Raw genomic sequence first — 18,143 nt, 5'->3', positions numbered from 1 at the left:
CGGCTGTGCACATGGGCGCCAGGACACAAGAGCCATCGGCACATGGGCCTGCAGCGGAGCACACGGAGATACGATGCCACCCACACGCGGGACGGGCACAGGCAAGCCCCGAGCAGGCCTCCCGGCGATCTTGGGAGGCAGGCGGGTTGTGCACTTCGTGCAAATCTGGAGTTTGCCCAGCCTGTGCTGAGGCTGAATGGCACGCCCAGGCCCTCCAGGGTTCGCACCACCACGACTTAAAGTGGGAACAAGAAGGGACGAAGTGAAATCGTGCGTGTCCCGAGACAAGTCTAACACGGACAGGAGGCGGCACAGAGGAAGGAGGGGAGGCGGGTTTGAAGGACCAGGTGGACAGAGGCCGCGCGCTCCCAGGCCACACAGGCGCCGTCACAATCAGCCAGGGCCACGTGGCAGAAAAGCCACGGGATGAGCAGGGGAGACCTGTACCCCCCGAGGAGCAGGGCCGCAGGCCGTGGGAGGGTCTGGGCGCCAGGACACATTTGCAATCCCAAGCCTGTGGGACCCCATCTTCAGCCTGCAGAGAAGGCAGGAAGGACTCCCGTGGAAAACCACTACAGTCTAAGTGTTTCTGTTTAGAGAGCTTGTCCTGAACGGATGAGGAAATGACAGAGCTCAAACGAAAACAATCTGAACTCTTCCCACCCCTACCGCTCTCGCCCTCCCCACCAGCACCAATGGGCTTGCAGGATCTTACTTCCCTGACCAGGGATTGAACCCGTGCCCTCAGCAGTGAAAGCATCAAATCCTAACCACTGGACCATGAGGAAGTCCCCGATCTTAACTTTTCAACAGAAGCACCAGCTCCTGACATTGTCGCCGAGCCCTACACACACACGGGGGCCGTTTCACAGAGAGCTGCCAGTCTGTCTGGCTGAGACTCTATTATTATTTAACAATAGTACCAAGAAGTGGTGGGAAGACAGACTGACCCTGTTTTCTAACCAACCACTGCATTTCGACAAACAGAACATGAGCTCCCTGGAGATAAGGCTGGGCCCAGGACCAGGAAGGACAACACGCGACAGGTCCACCTGGAGAAGGCAGGGAGTCCTCTGAAGCGAGGGGGTCGTGTCGGAGGACTCAGGAGCCAGCCTAAAAGGCAGACCCGGGACAACGCAGGCATAACGGTGATGGACGGAGACGCACAGGAGGGCCCACGAGCTGAGACAGAGGCACGGCTGGAGAGGGAAGCCCTTCACTGCAGCAGAAGCGCCAAGAGAAGGCGGGAGGGGACGACGGAGGGGAAGCCACCCTGGCGGTCAGTCCCGGCGGATGTCCCCAGACACCTACGCTGCAAGTGGGAGGAGCAGACCACACAGTCCTTTAGGCCCCACCTCCCAAGACACACAGGACAGTGACCCGGGGGTCCCCAGCCCCCGGGGGACGCAGCGAGGACATGGGCCTCGGGGGCGGTCCAGAAGACAGCTGAGACCCCAGGGGCGCTCCAGATTGACCACACGCTCCAGGGGATGGCAGGAAACGCCTGGCCAGAAGCACCTCCCAGGTGACACGTGAGAGGGCGCCACGCGTGGCAAGCGCACGCCCAGGGGCCCAGGTCTGCAACCGCCACGACGGGCAGAGGCGAGTGCCCCTCGCTGGGTGACCGCGCCCGTGGTGAAACGGGGGGTCCCCCACAGAGACTCGGGTCTGAAATCCAACTCCTGACAGGCAACAAGAGAGCGCCCCCATCCCGCACCAGGGCCTCTCGCGGTCCGAGTCCCGCCGCGCACGAACCCAGGGCCTGGCGGAGAGCCCATCTGTCCTGAGAAATCCAGTCTCCATAGGGAGCGGGCTCCACGGCTCTCCCCCTACAGCCCCCCAGGAGCCACCCCCTCTCCAGAAAGGCCCACCGGGGACCTGGCATGCCCCGCTCCGATGCAGGAGGAGCCGTCCCACGCGCCAGACCCTGGCACTCAGCCCCTGAACTGACTGCCACCCCAGACCTACAGTGCCCACCCCACCGAACCACGGCCTCAGACCGTCAGACTGAAAGCGACCTTCGTCTGGGAGCTGGAGGCCAGCAGAAGCAGCGACACGGGCCGGGCGAGGGCGGAGCCGGCGGACACCCCGGAGCGCGGCGGGCCCCTTTTACCTGTCTGGGCCTTCGCGGTGGCCACGTAGCATTGGTTCTGAGGTAGCGACTGGTGAAGGGACGGGAAGGGGGGTGAAAGCTGCTGGCGTGCGAACTCCGAGGCGCCCCTGCTCAGCTCCTCCTTCGGCTCCTCGTGGTCGCGGGCGTCCCGGCCTTCCCTGGGGTCCTTACTCGCCGCGTGCTTCAAAACAGAGACAGCCGACAATGACACACAGGCGGCACTGACGCACAACCGACAGACGCACACCTGACAAGACACACAGGCGGCCCCAACACACAGCCGACACTGACGCACAAGCACAGAACCCGCTGCCCCGCCCCCCAGCCCCCGAGGACGGGCCGGCCGGGCGAGCGCGGTGGCGGCGCGAGGGGAGCAGGGCCTGCGTCTCCAGGGGAAGCGGCAGGGAGCTGGCCAGCCTGTGGCTCGGGTGCCGCGTGTGACCCGCGAGAGACGCCCAGGAAGCTCTGAGGAAGCGCCTTCCACTCGGGGCACCCCCAGCGGGTTTCACACCATGGCATCACCACGCCACGTCTTTAAGATTCTTTTGCTGAGTTTTACCCACTTGCTCGGTGTCCTGGCCTCAGCCTTCCCGGGCGACGAGGTCAACACCGGCAGCGACCGGCACCCCCACCTTCGCTCCAGACGCCACTCACGCGCCCCCACCGCACGCTCCCCGAGTCACCAACAGCCTTCGGAGGCGCGCCCTTGGCCCGGCGCGCTGCACCGCACGCGCCTGCACACGCAGCAGGCGCTCTCCCTCAACACACAAGGCTGGGAAACGCGGGAGGACCCTCGCCTGACACCATTGGCAGAGGTGAACTCAGCGCATCAGAGGCCTCAGCGAGCCAAAGTGCAGGAAAAAGCAAAGTGCAGGCGTCACCACACTGGACTTGGTGACGAGCCCTTCCATATTACAAGGGCTCAGGCGACAAAAGACAAAAAAGAGGAATTAGACTCCATTACGAGTAAGGTTTCTTATAGATCAAAACTACAATGAGACAGCCCCTCATGTCTGTCAGGATGGCCGTTATCAAAAGACGGCAACTCATACATGCTGGAGAGGACGTGCAGAAAATGGAACCCTAGGGCCCATCGACGGGAACGCCAACTGGTGCAGACACTATGGGGATTCCTCAAAAATTAAAAACACAACTACAGTATGACCCAGAAATTCCACTCCTGGGTATTTATCCAAAAAACCCAAAAACAACAGTTCAAGAATGTAAATGCACCGCATGCTCACTGCAGCGCTAGTTACAACAGCAAGACGCACAGGCAGCCCAGGCGCCACCAGCGGACGGACGGGTGAGGACACGGGGGTTCAGCACACACGGTGGAACTGCACTTGGCGGTAAAGGAGAATGAAACCTCGCTGTCGGTGACAATACCGACAACACCTCTGGATCCAGAGGCACTCCCCTAAATGAAGAAGTGAAGAAGACAAATACCATGACTTCACTCATATGTAGAATCTAAAAGACAAAAACAACGAACAAACACAACAGAACAGAAACAGACGCAGAGACGCAGAGAATAAACAGAGGGGAGGGATGGGGGACAGACAAGACACGTGAAGGGGATTACGGGGCACAAACCTCCAGTTACGTAACAGGTAAACCATGGAGGCGTAATGTACAGCATGCAGAATACAGTCAACAGTAGTGTACAGTAACTCTGCATGGTGACTGTGACTAGACTTACCCTGGTAATCATTTTGTAACATATAAAAACATTTAATCACTATGCTGTATACTTGAAACTAATATAATAATCACACGTCAATTATACTTCAATTAAGACTTTTTTAATTTCTGTGCCTCAAAAGACAACCAACAAAATGAAAAGGCAACCTACAGAAAGGGAGAAAACATTTCCAAAGCATGTATCTGATAGAGGATTCACATCTAGAATATATAATAACTCTACATCCCAACACAGAACTGAATTTAAAAACGGGCAAAGCACGTGAACAGAGATTTCTCCAAAGAAGACACACACAGGGCCAAAAAGCAGATGAAACGACACTCAGCATCACTGACCATAAGGAAAACAACTCAGAACTGCAGTGGGACCACCTCGCACTCCTGGGATGGCTGCTACCGAACGACAGAGAACACCACGTGCTGGCAAGGACCTCTGCGCGCTCTGCCTCCAGCACGCAGACACCACAGACAGCAGCCTGGCGGTTTCTCCAGAGGGAACAGAACTACCACACGATCCTGCGATCCCACTTCTGGGAGCACACTCTCAAGAACCGAAAGCAGAGGCCAGAAGAGCTCTTTGTACAAGTGGGTTCACAGCAGGTGAGGGAGGCGGCAGCCCAAGTGCCTGATGAGGGAGAGTGGATAAACCAAGTGTGTATGTGTGGTGTGTACATGGACGCTCGTGCAGTGGAATATCACTCAGCCTTGAAAAGGAGGGATGCTCTGAGATAGTGTGGACGACTCTCGAAGACCCTGTACGGCATGGAATAAGCCAGACACAAAGGACAGACCCTTGTATGAAGGACCTTTGTCCCACCGCTTCCTGGCAAACAGATGGAGAAGCAGTACAAACAGTGACAGACTCTTCTCGGCTCCAAACTCACTGCAGGTGGTGATCGCAGCCATGAAATTAAAGGATGCTCGCTCCTTGGAAGGAAACCTATGACCAACCTAGACAGCATATTCAAAAGCAGAGACATGACTTTGCCAACAAAGGTCCATCTAGTCAAAGCTAAGGTTTTTCCAGTAGTCATGTAGTCATGTATGGATGTGAGAGTTGGACTATCAAGAAAGCTGAGTGCCAAAGAACTGATGCTTTTGAACTGTGGTGCTGGAGAAGACTCTTGAGTCCCTTGGACTGCAAGGAGATCCAACCAGTCAATCCTAAAGGAAACCAGTCCTGAATATTCACTGGAAGGACTGATGTTGAAGCTGAAACTCTTAATACTTTGGCCATCTGATAACAAGAGCTGACTCATTGGAAAAGACTCTGATGCTGGGAAAGATTGAAGGCAAGAGGAGAAGGAGACGACAGAGGATGAGATGACTGGATGGCATCACCGACTCGATGGACATGAGTTGGAGCAAGCTCCGGGAGTTGGTGATAGACAGGGAAGCCTGGCATGCTGCAGTCCATGGGGTTGCAAAGAGTCGGACATAACTGAGCGACTGAACTTGAACTTGCTTGTATGAAGGACCAAGCACTAATTCTGTCAATCGGAGAGTACAGAGGTGTGTGTGTGTGGAGTGGGGGTGGGGCAGAGACAGAGCTGGAGGAAAGGAGGGGAGGGAAGTGAGTCTAGCAGGGACAGAGGGTCCATTTGGGGAGACGAGCAAGCTCTGGGATGACAGGGTGATGGCTGGGCACTTAAACATGGCTACGATGGTAAATTATATGTTATGTGCATTTTAATAGTGTTTTTAAAAAGGCGCCCTCATCTCCTGGAGTCAACATCCAGGAGAGGTTGACAGGCCTGCCTGGGGGCAGCCCGGGACCCAGCTCCATGCCATGGCTCCTCGCAGCAGGACCGAGCATGCTCCGCCCTCTGGCTTCTCCAAAAGTTCCCCACCTGCCTGGGGGCCCCGCACAGGGCTCCTTTTGAAATATCTAAAAAATAAAGCTAAGAAGTGCTAAACTTGAATGAAGACTCTACATCTGGATAGGGCTCTATCCTCCGACCAAGCAAACCCACCGAGGCAGAGCAGCTGGGGCGGACTTTCAGGCGGTGCCCCTGCCAGGGCCGGGCCAGTCCCCACGCGGGGAGAGGACTCGTACCCACATCTGCAGTCCCTGCACACGCCCGCACGGCCACCTATGACCAAAGTACCTGCGGACAACTGCCGTCTGCCCCAGCCCAGCCTCTGCTCGCCACTCCCCACTCGACGCCCAGGCCAAGCCAGGTGCCCCCAGGGCAAGTTCTCACAGACCGGTGCCCCCCCTCCAGGGGAAGCAAACACCCACCCTACCTGGCCCACCTTCCTCTCCTGAACCCAGAGACCAAGACTGCTGTCGGGACACAGACACCCAAGGAGACAGCCAGGCCCACGCAGCACCTCCAAGAGCGAACACGAGTCAGTCAGGGAGCCAGTCTACACAGCGTGCCAGCGCGGGACACGAGGGCCTCCCTCACTTCCTTCGTGTGAACAAGGGCTGATGTAACCCTGAGCCGGGGAGTCTGATGGTGTGGACACCACCATCCAAGAGACAAGCTGGTTCTGCCTTGCGTGGGGACGAGAGGCCACCCGGCTGTGAAAAACCCTGCATTTTTAAACTTTTAATGGAAGATAGATTTCTTGTCATAAACATGCAACACGTTTGTTCTCAAAACTCAATTTTCAATACAACATGCTTTCCTAAGAAAATCGAACAAGACTGAGCAGGGTCTGGGGAGCAGAAAAGCCAGCAGTCAGGAGAGGCCAGGTCTGGGTCTAGGAGCCAGGAGGGCCCCCAGTCTCCACATCTCCAGTCCCCTCCTCTCGCAGGGGTCTGGGAAGCAGACTGAATTACCAGTGTGCGAAGAAGGCGAGCATGGTCTTCAGCAAATCAGCTTCTGAAGCCTCAAAACCCTTCTCTCTCCTTTCCCTGCAACAGCCTGAGTGTGCTCAGTAATTGCCAACAGAATGATGAGCATTGCAACTGACTGTGTACTAATAACAATCATAGCAACTCCACCAGAACAAAGTTAACCCTTAGATAAATGTTACGGTCAGAGACATTTCTTGAAATTAAATTCCAAATTGCTTTTTTTTCCCTAGAGGAATACAACAGTGACAGTAAAAAACTTTCAAGAATAAACTATGTTAGAGCAGAATTCTAGAAGTGGGAATGGAGTGAAAGTGTAATTTCAATGAGATAAAGAAATAACGTAAAATTTTCTGACATGCATTTAAAAATCGATAATGGTGGTCCAAAAAATGGTAGGCAAATAAATAAACTTCACCTCAACCCTCAAGTCTAATACAAAAATTAATTCACGACAGGTCATATATTTAAGGCTTCCCTGGTGGCTCAGTTTGGTAAACAATCTGTCTGCAATTCGGGAGACCCAGGTTCAATCCCTGGGTTGGAAGAGTCCCCTGGAAAAGGGAATGGCAATCTACTCCAGTATACTTGCCTGGAGAATCCCATGGACACAGGAGCCTGGCAGGCTATAGCCCATGGGGTCACAAAGAGTCGGACACAGTTGAGTGACTAACACACAACCCATATATTTAAAGTTCACATAAAACTAAAAAACTATGAAAATCAGAGAAAATCTTCAGGATTTAGGGCTGGCCAAAGAGCTTTTAGGCATGATACCAAAAGCACAGTCTTAATAGAAAAATACTGTATAAGTTCTATTTCTGCTTTATTGACTATGCCAAAGCTTTTGACTGTGTGGATCACAATAAACTGTGGAAAATTCTGAAATAGACGGGAATACCAGACCACTTGACCTGCCTCTTGAGAAATCTGTATGCAGGTCAGGAAGCAACAGTTAGAACTGGACATGGAACAACAGACTGGTTCCAAATAGGAAAAGGAGCACATCAAGGCTGTACATTGTCACCCCGCTTATTTAACTTATACGCTGAGTACATCATGAGAAACACTGGGCTGGAGGAAGCACAAGCTGAAATGAAGACTGCCAGGAGAAATATCAATAACCTCAGATATGCAGATGACACCACCCTTATGGCAGAAAGTGAAGGAGAACTAAAGAGCCTCTTGATGAAAGTGAGAGAGGAGAGTGACAAAGTTGGCTTAAAGCTCAACATTCAGAAAACTAAGATCGTGTCATCCAGTCCCATCACTTCATGGCAAATAGATGGGAAACAGTGGAAACAGTCACAGACTTTATTTTGGGGGGCTCCAAAATTACCACCACCATGAAATTGAAAGATGCTTACTACTTGGAAGGAAAGTTATGACCAACCTAGACAGCATATTAAAAGCAAAGACATTACTTTGCAAAGAAATGTCCATCTAGTCAAGGCTATGGTTTTTCCAGTGAGAGTTGGACTGTAAAGAAAGTTGAGCGCCAAAGAACTGATGCGTTTGACCTGTGGTGTTGGAGAAGACTCTTGAGAGTCCCTTGAACTGCAAGGAGATCCAGCCAGTTCATCCTAAAGGAAATAAGTCCTAAGTGTTCATTGCAAAGACTGATATTGAAGCTGAAACTCCACTACTTTGGCCACCTGATGAGAAGAGCTGACTCATCTGAAAAGACCCTGATGCTGGGAAAGATTGAAGGGAGGAGGAAAAGGGGACGTCAGAGGATGAGATGGTTGGATGGATGGCATCACTGACTCAATGGACATGAGTTTGAGTGAACTCCAGGAGTTGGTGATGGACAGGCAGTCCATGGGGTTGTAAATAGTTGGACACAACTGAGCTGAACTGAACTGTATAAGTTAAACTTCATCAAAATGAACAACTTTTCCTTAAAGAGACCGTAGGTCTTCGGAAGCGCAAGGATGAAGCCTGGCTGCAAGCCAGCACCTGACAAGGGAGCACACCCGAAACCCCCAGAGCAAGGGCTGCAGCCCAGACACAACGCATACGAGGCGCAGCGAGGCTGTGACGGAGCAGCCCAGAACCGAGGGCCCCCCAAACACCCCGGGATGGGCGAGCGTTGCCACACACACACAACTTGTCAACGTGCAAAGGAGGGCCCTGCAGACACAGCCTGCCAAGGTTGGGGGTGCAGAGTGAGAAAAGAAAGCCCCAAATTCCATAATCCCATGTTATGGACCATCTGAAATGATGCTCAACAGACATGCAGGATGGGGATGGTGGGGTGACCACAGAGGGGGTCTCATGGTGCCAGGCGGGCACATAAACCCACCATGCTGTGCCCTGGGTAGGGGTCATGGGGTCTCTCTGCACCACCTGTGTGGCTTCCCGTGAATAGTTATTTAAAAGTTTTTTAAGTTTTGGCACATACAAAAAGTACTGCAAAAAGTAGAAGCCATGCCAGGGCCAGCCACTGCATGGGCAGTGGTCCAGCTCCCAGCACCTCCGACCCCAGGGGATGGGTCAGGCGACAGGGAGCCATAGCACAAAGATGAGCACAATCCTGGCGGAAAGGTATTTCAGAGGAAAATCACCCGAATAAGAGGTGCCCAGTCCAAACAGAACCCCATGTGAAGAAACCGCAGTTTCAACCCAGACCACAGAAGATTTGTAACTATCTTTTGAAGGATAAAACAAAAATGTAACTGAGAACACAGAGATTCTTAACTTAAAATCTAATCATATACACTGGATATGAAAAAAAAAAACTGTCAAAATGGAAAATATCAACGCGTGAAAGGACCAGCAAGACTGAAGCGCTGGGGACACAGGAGGGAAATGGACGGGGTAATGAGCTGCTGCAGAGGCGGGGCTCAGGGAGGAGCTGGGGGCGGGGCTCGGGGAGGAGGGATAGAGGGGGTGGAGCTCGGGGAAGAGGTGATAGAGGGGGCGGGGCTCAGGCGGAGGTGTTGGAAGGGGTGGGAGTTTCAGGAGAAGGTGCTGGGGCAGCGGATCTGGGGACCCCGCAGAACCCTCAACCTCAGGTGTGCGTCAGGCCGCGGGGGCCCAGGGAAGGCCCTCAGGCACCAGCAGGCAACACGCCCAAGAAACTCCGGGGTGTAACTGCACACCTGGGAGCAGAGAGCTCAGCAGCTCCAGGCCTAACTGCCCTCCCCAATGCTTGCTCCCCAATGAGACGGGTGGGTGCTGAGCCTCCTAAGAAAGTGACTCCCAAAGAGGGGGAGGAGCAACCCGTGGGCTGGGCACACCAAGGGAAGCCTCAAAGACAGGCTGGCAATCACCCGCCAGGACCCAGCTGGCAACCCTGGCGAATGACCCCCTCTTCCCGGCCTCTCCCCTCCACGCAGAGAAGTCCACCTGCCGTCCAAACACGAAACCAACAGCAGACAGACAGGAGAGGCCCTCCCAACAGGGACGTGTTACCAGGCCCGGGATGGACTTCGGCATGGTCTTCCGAGCCCTGTGGACCTTGACGTCGGCGCCCGGGGCCGGGGCCTTCTTGTCCTCTGTGTCCTTGCTGCCCTCCCCAGGCTTGGCCGGCACAGCAGCCGGCGGCTGGGGAAAAGCACCGGGAGTCCTCCCTTTGCCAGCCCCGCCAGGGAGGGTCTTCGCCGCGTGGCCAGGCAGGGAGGAAGCCAGGGCGCTGGCCACCCGCAGTGGTGGCTCAGACAAGGGGGCCTTGCCAAGGAAGTAGCCGTTGCTCCCAATGACAGGATTCTGGGGGAAGCCATCAGAGCGGATGTGGTTCTGCTTCCCCACCTCGGGGTCTCTGTCCAAAATCCCATTTTCCGCTATCCGGGACCCCGGGCCGGCCCCTTCCTGAGGGCTGCCTCGTGTGCTCTCCTGAGGGTGCTTCACAGCAGCCGCGTGGCCACTGGCATCGCTCTGGTCACAGGACCCGTTGGTCTCCCCGTCTGCAGCCACCGGGGCCTCCCCTCCCTGCTGTTCCGCTGAGCCGTCATCAGCAGCCATGGGTGACCCTGCAGAAAGAGAACAAGAGTCAGGGGTGCCCACCTGAGACCCCAACAGAGTCCCACTGCTATGCTCACAGGAAACTGTCTTTACTTCATGACAAACATCTGACTTCAGATGGACTGAATACAAAGCACATCACAGTCACTGTGTCAACAGGGACTTGATGAAGTGGGGGACAACCTGTCCCGGGAGGGAGGGCAGTCTGCCCTGAGCCCCAGCTGAGGAGTGGGTGGGGCCGTGGTCCTTGAAACAAACACCCAATTGTCTGTGAATTACTTCTTAAAAGGCTTCAAACACATGACACAGATTTAGTATCCTCCAGGAACAAAGTCACTGCTAGAAAACAAAACTGGGGAGGATTCAGACAGAAAACAAGGTCTCCGGAGCAGCTGCTCAAGAACAGACGTAAAGAAAACAGGATGCGTTCAGTCTGTCAGTCAGGAGCTTAACAAACCTCTGGTCTCTGAAGCTCCTCTCCTCCACAACTCGATAAACAAAGAAACACACTTGCCACCGCAGGAGAAAGCCCACAGTTACAGCGCTGGGTGCAGGGGACAGTGGTCATGTCCAGGAGCCCACCATCCACCAGCCCAGTCCCCGGGTAATAGCGTGGCACTCCACAGCTCCGTCACAGCAGCACTGGCCCCTGGGCGAGGCCCACATTCACCACTATAGCCTGAGCACAGAAAGTTTGTAAGTGCAGCAAGTACGATCTCAATCGATAAATGGCTATTAATTTTTTTAAATCCTCAGCAAAACAGAATAGGTGAGAAACCTTCTCAGCTTGGAGAGGCCCGTGTGCCAATCTATGCAAACGTGTACTTACTCAGAAACGTTACATGAATTCCATGTAGGATCAGAAACAATGTCAGGACATCTAATCTATTAACACCACTAAGGTTCACACAAGAGTGAGGTCCCAGGCAGCCCCACAGGAGTAGAGATGAAGTGAGAGGCCCGGCAACAAGGGGTGAGCCCTCCCGCACACCTGGGGCGCAGAGGCACGTCAATCAGGGGTGCAGAGAGGCTGCCAGACGTGAAATCAAGTGCAAATAACAAGGACATTTTTCTACGCCAGCCTTAACTTTGGGGAAGAAAACACGAGAAAAAATAAGATAGTATTCACAAAAGCAGAAAACTATAAAATAGGATACAAAATTTAACCGAGATCATGCAAAGCCTCTATGGAGATGGCAAAGATACAAAGATGCGTGTCACCTCAAATTAGCTCTCTGAGTCCAATGATGCCCTAACTGGAGCTCCAATCAGTATATGGAGGAGCTCCATAACCTTACTCTAAAATGCACAGGGCAAGTAACTTAAAGAAGGAAGTTGGACCCTTGACTCACACCATATACAAAAGTTAACTGAAAAGGTATCCAAGATCTAACTGTAAGATGAAAAGTAGGCATAAACCTTTATGACTTTCTATTAAGCACTGGTTTCTCAGATGCTACAAGAAAAGCACAAGCAACAGAAGGAACACAGATGAACCGGCCTTCGTTCTGCGCCTCCAAGAACACAGTCAAGAAAGCGAAAAGACAGCCTGCAGACTGTTGTTGCTGTTCAGTCGCAGAGTCGTGTCCGACTCTTTGCGACCCCATGGACTGCAGCACACCAGGCTCCCCTGTCCTTTACTATCTCCCAGAGTTTGCTCACACGCACGCCCACTGAGCTGATGCTGCTCTCTAACCGTGTTCTCCTCTGCGCATCAGGTGGCCAAAGCACAGACTGGAAGGCCGTGTGTGCAAACCATGCATTTGATAAGGAGCTTGTATTTTAAATGTATTTTGAAAAACCTCTGACAATTCATCAATAAAAACCAATAACCCACCATATGACCAGCAACCCCACTCCTAATCAAGTACCTGAGGAAACCAAAACTGAAAAAGACACACGTACCCCACTGCTCGCTGCAGCACTATTTACAACAGCTGGAGCATGGAGGCACCCGAGATGTCCATCGGCAGAGGAGTGGGTACAGAAGCCGCGGTACAGATGCACCACGGAGCATTCCTCAGCCATGAAAAGGAACACTCGAGTCAGGCCTAATGAGGTGGATGGACCCAGAGTGAAGTTACATCCGAAACAGAAATTCTAACACATATATACGGAATCTAGAAAAATGGTACTAAAGAATTTATTTACAGGGCAGCAATGGAGAAACAGACATAGAGAACAGACTTACGTACACGGGGAAGGGGGGAGAGGGTGAGATGAATGGAAAGAGTAACGTGGAAACTTACATTAAGTATTAGTGTTAGTCGCTCAGTCGTGCCCGACTCTTTGCAACCCCATGGACTGCAGCCGACCAGGCTCCACTGTCCATGAGATTTTCCAGGCAAGGATACTGGAGTGGGTTGCCATTTCCTTCTCCAGGGGATCTTCCCAACCCAGGGTTCAAACCCGGGTCTTCTGCACTGCAGGCAGATTCTTTACTGACTGAGCTACAAGGGAATGGAAACTTACATTACCATATATAAAATAGATAGCCAACAGGAATTTGCTGTATGTCTCAGGGAACTCAAACAGGGGCTCTGTATCAACCTAGAGGGGTGGGGTGGGGAGGGAGATGGGAGGCAGGTTCAAGAGGGAGGGGATATATGTATATCTATGGCTGATGCGTGTTGAAGTTTGACAGAAAACAACAACATTCTGTAAAGCAATTATCCTTCAATTAAAAAATAAATTAAAAAAAAATCAATAACCAATTTTATGGGCAAAGGATCTGAACTGACATTTCTGCCAAGAAGATATACAGAAGGCTAAGAAGCACACAAAGAAATGCTCAGTGTCAGCAGTCAGCAGAGAGACACACTAAACCCAGATGACTCTGACCAGAAAGACGGGGCCCACGAGCCGTGCTGTGGGATGGGTGCGGGGCAGCCGCCTCGTCAACCAGTCTGGAGGCCCAGGGCTGGGCTCAGGGCCACGCGTGTGGAGGAACCCCGCACCTGGCAGCACTCACCCTCAGGCTCTTTATGAAAAGGCCTAGGAGGGTGGCGGGAGGGAGGAGCCCATGAACGGCAGCATGCCGGGGAGAGGAAAGCACAGCACCAGAGGAGAGCGCCGAGGCAGGGCTTCAGGGGTCCCGCACGGGAGGAGAGGGGCAGCAGGACAGTGTGTAGGTGGCCGGGGACAGCAGAGAGGGGCTCTGGGCTGCACCCCTAGGCACGAGTGAGGCAGTAAGCAAGTCAGGGCCACGGACGTCCATCCATCAGCGCATGGGACCGAAGGCAGACATGAACTGGCCCCCAGGACGGGCTTCCGACCTGGGAAGGGGTGGGGCTCCAGGAGAGTCTTGGGCAGCAAGGGCCCTCAAACCCCCAACCAGCCCCATAGGCTCTCCTGGGATCGGACGCGCTTCGATCATGTGCCACCGCCCACACGACCCCGCCCTGTGGCCTGTGCCCCGCGTCCTTCATCCCAGCGTGAGGCTGCCTGCCGCCAGCCCCGGCCCAGGGCCCACACTCTGCATCCCCAACAGGCACCCTCAGGCATGCACGCGTGGTCACAAAAGAGGACCCCATGGATGTGAAAGCTGACAGAGATGCTGCCCAGGAGGGAGCAGGGCCACCGGAGTCCCCATCACAGCTCAGGACACACATGAACGTGGCCACCAGCCTGGAGCACGAGGTGTTCCCTGCCAGCAGGCCACCTGAGGCCTCGTCCTGGGAGGCTCAGCCACCGGACCAGGCGCCCGGGCCCCGTCTCCCAGCACATCTGCCAAGATGGCCCAGCCTGCACCTGGCGGAGTGGCTGCCCACACGCAGCAGGCTCGACCCGGCATCTGCGTGCCCTGAGAGGCCAGGGCCCAGCTGGGCGTCTACAGCCGCAAGCTCGGCTGACCTCGGCCCCGACCTGGTCTCATCCCCAGCTGAGAGGCGGGCAGATGTGCGGGGCAGGAGTGCAGCGGGCCCCGGGTGGTGCCGTCCAGCCAGGATGCTGCTCTCAGGAGGACCACCGGCAGGCTCGGGTGGGACAGTGGGCTCACCTCCCACGGTCGTTCCTAGCGCGGCCCCACACAGGGCGGCCAGAGGCTCCCTGGGCACCAGGCCCTCACCAGCCTCGCTCCACCGCCGGGCAACTCGGGGGGCTTCCAAGCCCAGACACCTCACACAGCCGCCCCTGCTGGCCCCAGCGCCCTGGGGACCAGGACCTCTGCCTCCCAGCGGGCCGGGAGCCCGGGGCCCCGCTCACGGGACCACCCTGCAGGCCCGCAGCCCCGGCGCCCTTACCTTCGCTCGGCAGCTCAGCTCCCAGGCCGCAGTCCTGCTTGGTCTCCCCCTTCGCCGGAACCGCCTGCAGAAGAGAAGCAGTCGTCAGTCACACTCCACCAGAGGACCCGGCCCATGGGCATCACACCCAGATGAAAACCAGCCCACCAAGGACGGCAGACCAGGCCCCTCAGGCCCGTGAGGACGCCCGTGACACAGGCTGCAGGGCGAGAGGCCGGTGCTCACAGGCCCGGGAAACTCTGCGGCAACGGAGGGCCCCGCCCTCGCACTCCCAGGCTCCCTGTGTGTGGCCTGACCAGCGGTCTGAAACCCAGGGGTTTTCAAAGTGGGGGACTCTGGGGTCCCTGAGGACCCCCAAGGACCTAGGACCAGCTGTTTTGAGTCACGTGCACACACATGGAGGGGCCGGCAGCACTACTGAGTCCTGGCCCCCAGATCACAGCTGCTGGCACCGGGGTGGTCAGCCGCTCCCATGGGACGCCCCATTACAGGGGCGAGCTCAGTCCACGGGCACAGGGCCCTGAAGGCCGGCCCCGTTCCCGAGCGCCTGTCCTGTGCCAGGGACGCCAGTCCAGGGGGCGCACTGCACAGCAGGGCCCAGGTGACAGGACCAGGGACAGCGGGTGTGACACCCCCCAGAGCCAGCAGACAGCAACAGGCGGCAAAGAGACCTCTGCGCTCGAAGCCACAGGGGCCCTTCTCAGCAAAGTCCTGGGAGCTGAGTTCCAGTCGGGGCTGAAGAGACACACACATGAACTTCAGCAAGAGTGTGGGGGGCCGTGAGAGTGTGACAGAGGAGGGGCCATGAGGGTGTGACAGAGGGGGGCTGTGAGGGTGTGACGGGTTGGAGGGGCCGTGAGGGTGTGACAGAGAGGGGGGCCGTGAGGGTGTGACGGGTTGGAGGGGCCGTGAGGGTGTGACAGAGAGGGGGGCCGTGAGGGTGTGACGGGTTGGAGGGGCCGTGAGGGTGTGACAGAGGGGGGGCCGTGAGGGTGTGACAGAGTGAGGCTGTGAGGGTGTCACAGAGTCGGGGGGGCTGTGAGGGTGACGGGTGGGGGCCGTGAGGGTGTGGGGGGGGGCTGTGACGGTGTGGGGGGGGCTGTGAGGGTGTGACAGAGGGGGGCCGAGAGGGTGTGACAGAGGAGGGGCCGTGAGGGTGTGACAGACGGGGGCCGAGAGGGTGTGACAGAGGAGGGGCCGTGAGGGTGTGACAGAGGAGGGGCCGTGAGGGTGTGACAGAGGGGGGCCGAGAGGGTGTGACAGAGGAGGGGCCGTGAGGGTGTGACAGAGGGGGGCCGAGAGGGTGTGACAGAGGAGGGGCCGTGAGGGTGTGACAGAGGAGGGGCCGTGAGGGTGTGACAGAGAGGGGGCTGTGAGGGTGTGACGGGGGGGTGCTGTGAGGGTGTCACTGAGGGGGTGGGGGCTGTGAGGGTGTGACAGAGCAGGGGGCTGTGAGGGTGAGAGAGGGGGGCTTTGAGGGTGTCATAGAGCGGGGGGCTGTGAGGACAGAAGTAGGGGTGCACAGCTGTGGTGTCTTCCCCAGCCCTCTCAATAGCCTGCATTCACCCCATTCCGGGCCTGGATGACAGCCTGGTCTGCTGTCGCTGGCCAGCCGCACGGCCCCGCCGCAGTTAGGAAGCCGGAGCATGGCCAAGGCACCAAGGAAAGCCGAGCAGCCCCAGACAGGCCTGACAGGCTCTCCTCATCAGGAGAACCAGCCTTCAGGGTGAACAGCCAACAGCCCCCTGCTCCGCACCCTGAGGCTGCCCCCAACCCACCCCCGCCACCTGCTACCAGCAGGAGGCCCAGCCACACCCCCTCAGGCGGCTGTACCTGTGTCCCCACCCGGCACACCGCCAGCACTCTGCCCCCAGCACCTGCACTCAGGAAACACAAACCGTAACAAAACCCAAACCACGCAACATGGGCTGAGACCTGAGGCCTGCCTGCGACCCTCCAGGCAGAGGCTGTGACAATCCCCACGGGGAGAACTGGCTGGTAAGCCCGGCCCTGCTCTGCAGAAGGAGCCTCAGCACTGCAGCACGCTGGGCCTCCATGCCCATCACCAAGCCCTGGAGCTTGCTCAGACTCATGTCCATCAAGTGAACAGCAGCAGCAGTAGCTGACAGTCCAACAGGGACGCACCTCCTTACCCGAGATTCCACCCACTGATGGCAGAGCACGCTGGAGGGGGAAGCCGTCACTACAATTCGTACAAGAGCTTCACGAGAAACACGACCTTTACAGAATCTCCCAGTATGTCCCGCAAGACTGTCCTCAGGTACCAGGGACACTTTCAGGCTCTCCTCACGCTGGGTTGTCATGGACAAAGGGGCAGGTCTCTGGTCTCCTGACACCCAACCCTGCTGCTGCTGCTGCTAAGTCACTTCAGTCGTGTCTGACTCTGTGACCCCACAGACGGCAGCCCACCAGGCTCCCCCATCTCTGGGATTCTCCAGGCAAGAACACTGGAGTGGGTTGCCATTTCCCTCTCCAAGCATGAAAGTGAAAAGTGAAAGTGAAGGCGCTCAGTCGTGTCTGACCCTCAGCGACCCCATGGACTCCAGCCTTCCCAGCTCCTCCATCCATGGGATTTTCCAGGCAAGAGTACTGGAGTGGGGTGCCATTGCCTTCTCCGACACCCAACCCTAGGCTTCTGGAAAGCAGTGCAGGCCCTTGGATCAGGAAGACCAGGGAGCTGGAGACCAGAGGAGCCAGGAGTCCCCGCAAGTCCCTGGCCAGAGTGCAAAAGCACCCTGAGAGGTTACCATGATGACTGTACACCCAGCAACCAGACACCATCTCTGTGTGCGACCACGCGACGGCTGTGCACACCCGGGACCGGGCACCATCTCTGCGTGACCACGCGACAGCCGTGCACATGGCAACCAGACGCCGTGGCCACGTGACCACTGTGTATGCAATGAGTGGGGTGCTGTGTCCGGGGTGACCACGTGATGCCTGTACATACACTGACAGGTACTGTGTCCATGTGACGTGACTGTACACACAGTGACCACGTGCCGCGTTCACAAGTAACCACGTGTGACCACGGGACTATACACACAGTGACCGGGTGCCCCATCCACGTGTAAGCACATGTGGCGATGTAACAGCTGACTGGGGGCTGTGTCCTCGTGTGACCACGTGACAATACGACTGAATGTGCACACAGTGACCAGCATCGTGTCCACATGTAACCACGTGTGACGAGATGACTGTAAGCACAGCAACGACCAGACACCATGAACGTGTCCGCGTGTGACCACACGGCTGCACACACAGTGAACGGGTGCGGGGTCCATGTGCGATTAAC

General features: G+C 56.1%; 1 protein-coding gene across 12 annotated transcripts in view; it reads right to left on the bottom strand.

The window, feature by feature from the left end:
- The window catches only part of EHMT1 (euchromatic histone lysine methyltransferase 1), a 109,547-nt gene that overhangs the window by 49,743 nt on the left and 41,661 nt on the right, over positions 1–18,143 (bottom strand). For 10 of the 12 annotated variants that reach the window (NM_001099041.1, XM_024998807.2, XM_024998808.2 and 7 more), the window contains 3 exon segments: positions 2,114–2,294; positions 10,038–10,594; positions 14,828–14,891. In NM_001099041.1, the coding sequence (NP_001092511.1) occupies positions 2,114–2,294; positions 10,038–10,594; positions 14,828–14,891 (802 nt within the window). 12 annotated transcript variants of the gene reach the window in all.

Source organism: Bos taurus, chromosome 11 (genome assembly GCF_002263795.3).
Source record: "Bos taurus isolate L1 Dominette 01449 registration number 42190680 breed Hereford chromosome 11, ARS-UCD2.0, whole genome shotgun sequence".
Classification (NCBI taxonomy): Eukaryota; Metazoa; Chordata; class Mammalia; order Artiodactyla; family Bovidae; genus Bos; species Bos taurus.
This window is presented reverse-complemented; position numbering and strand designations above follow the sequence as displayed.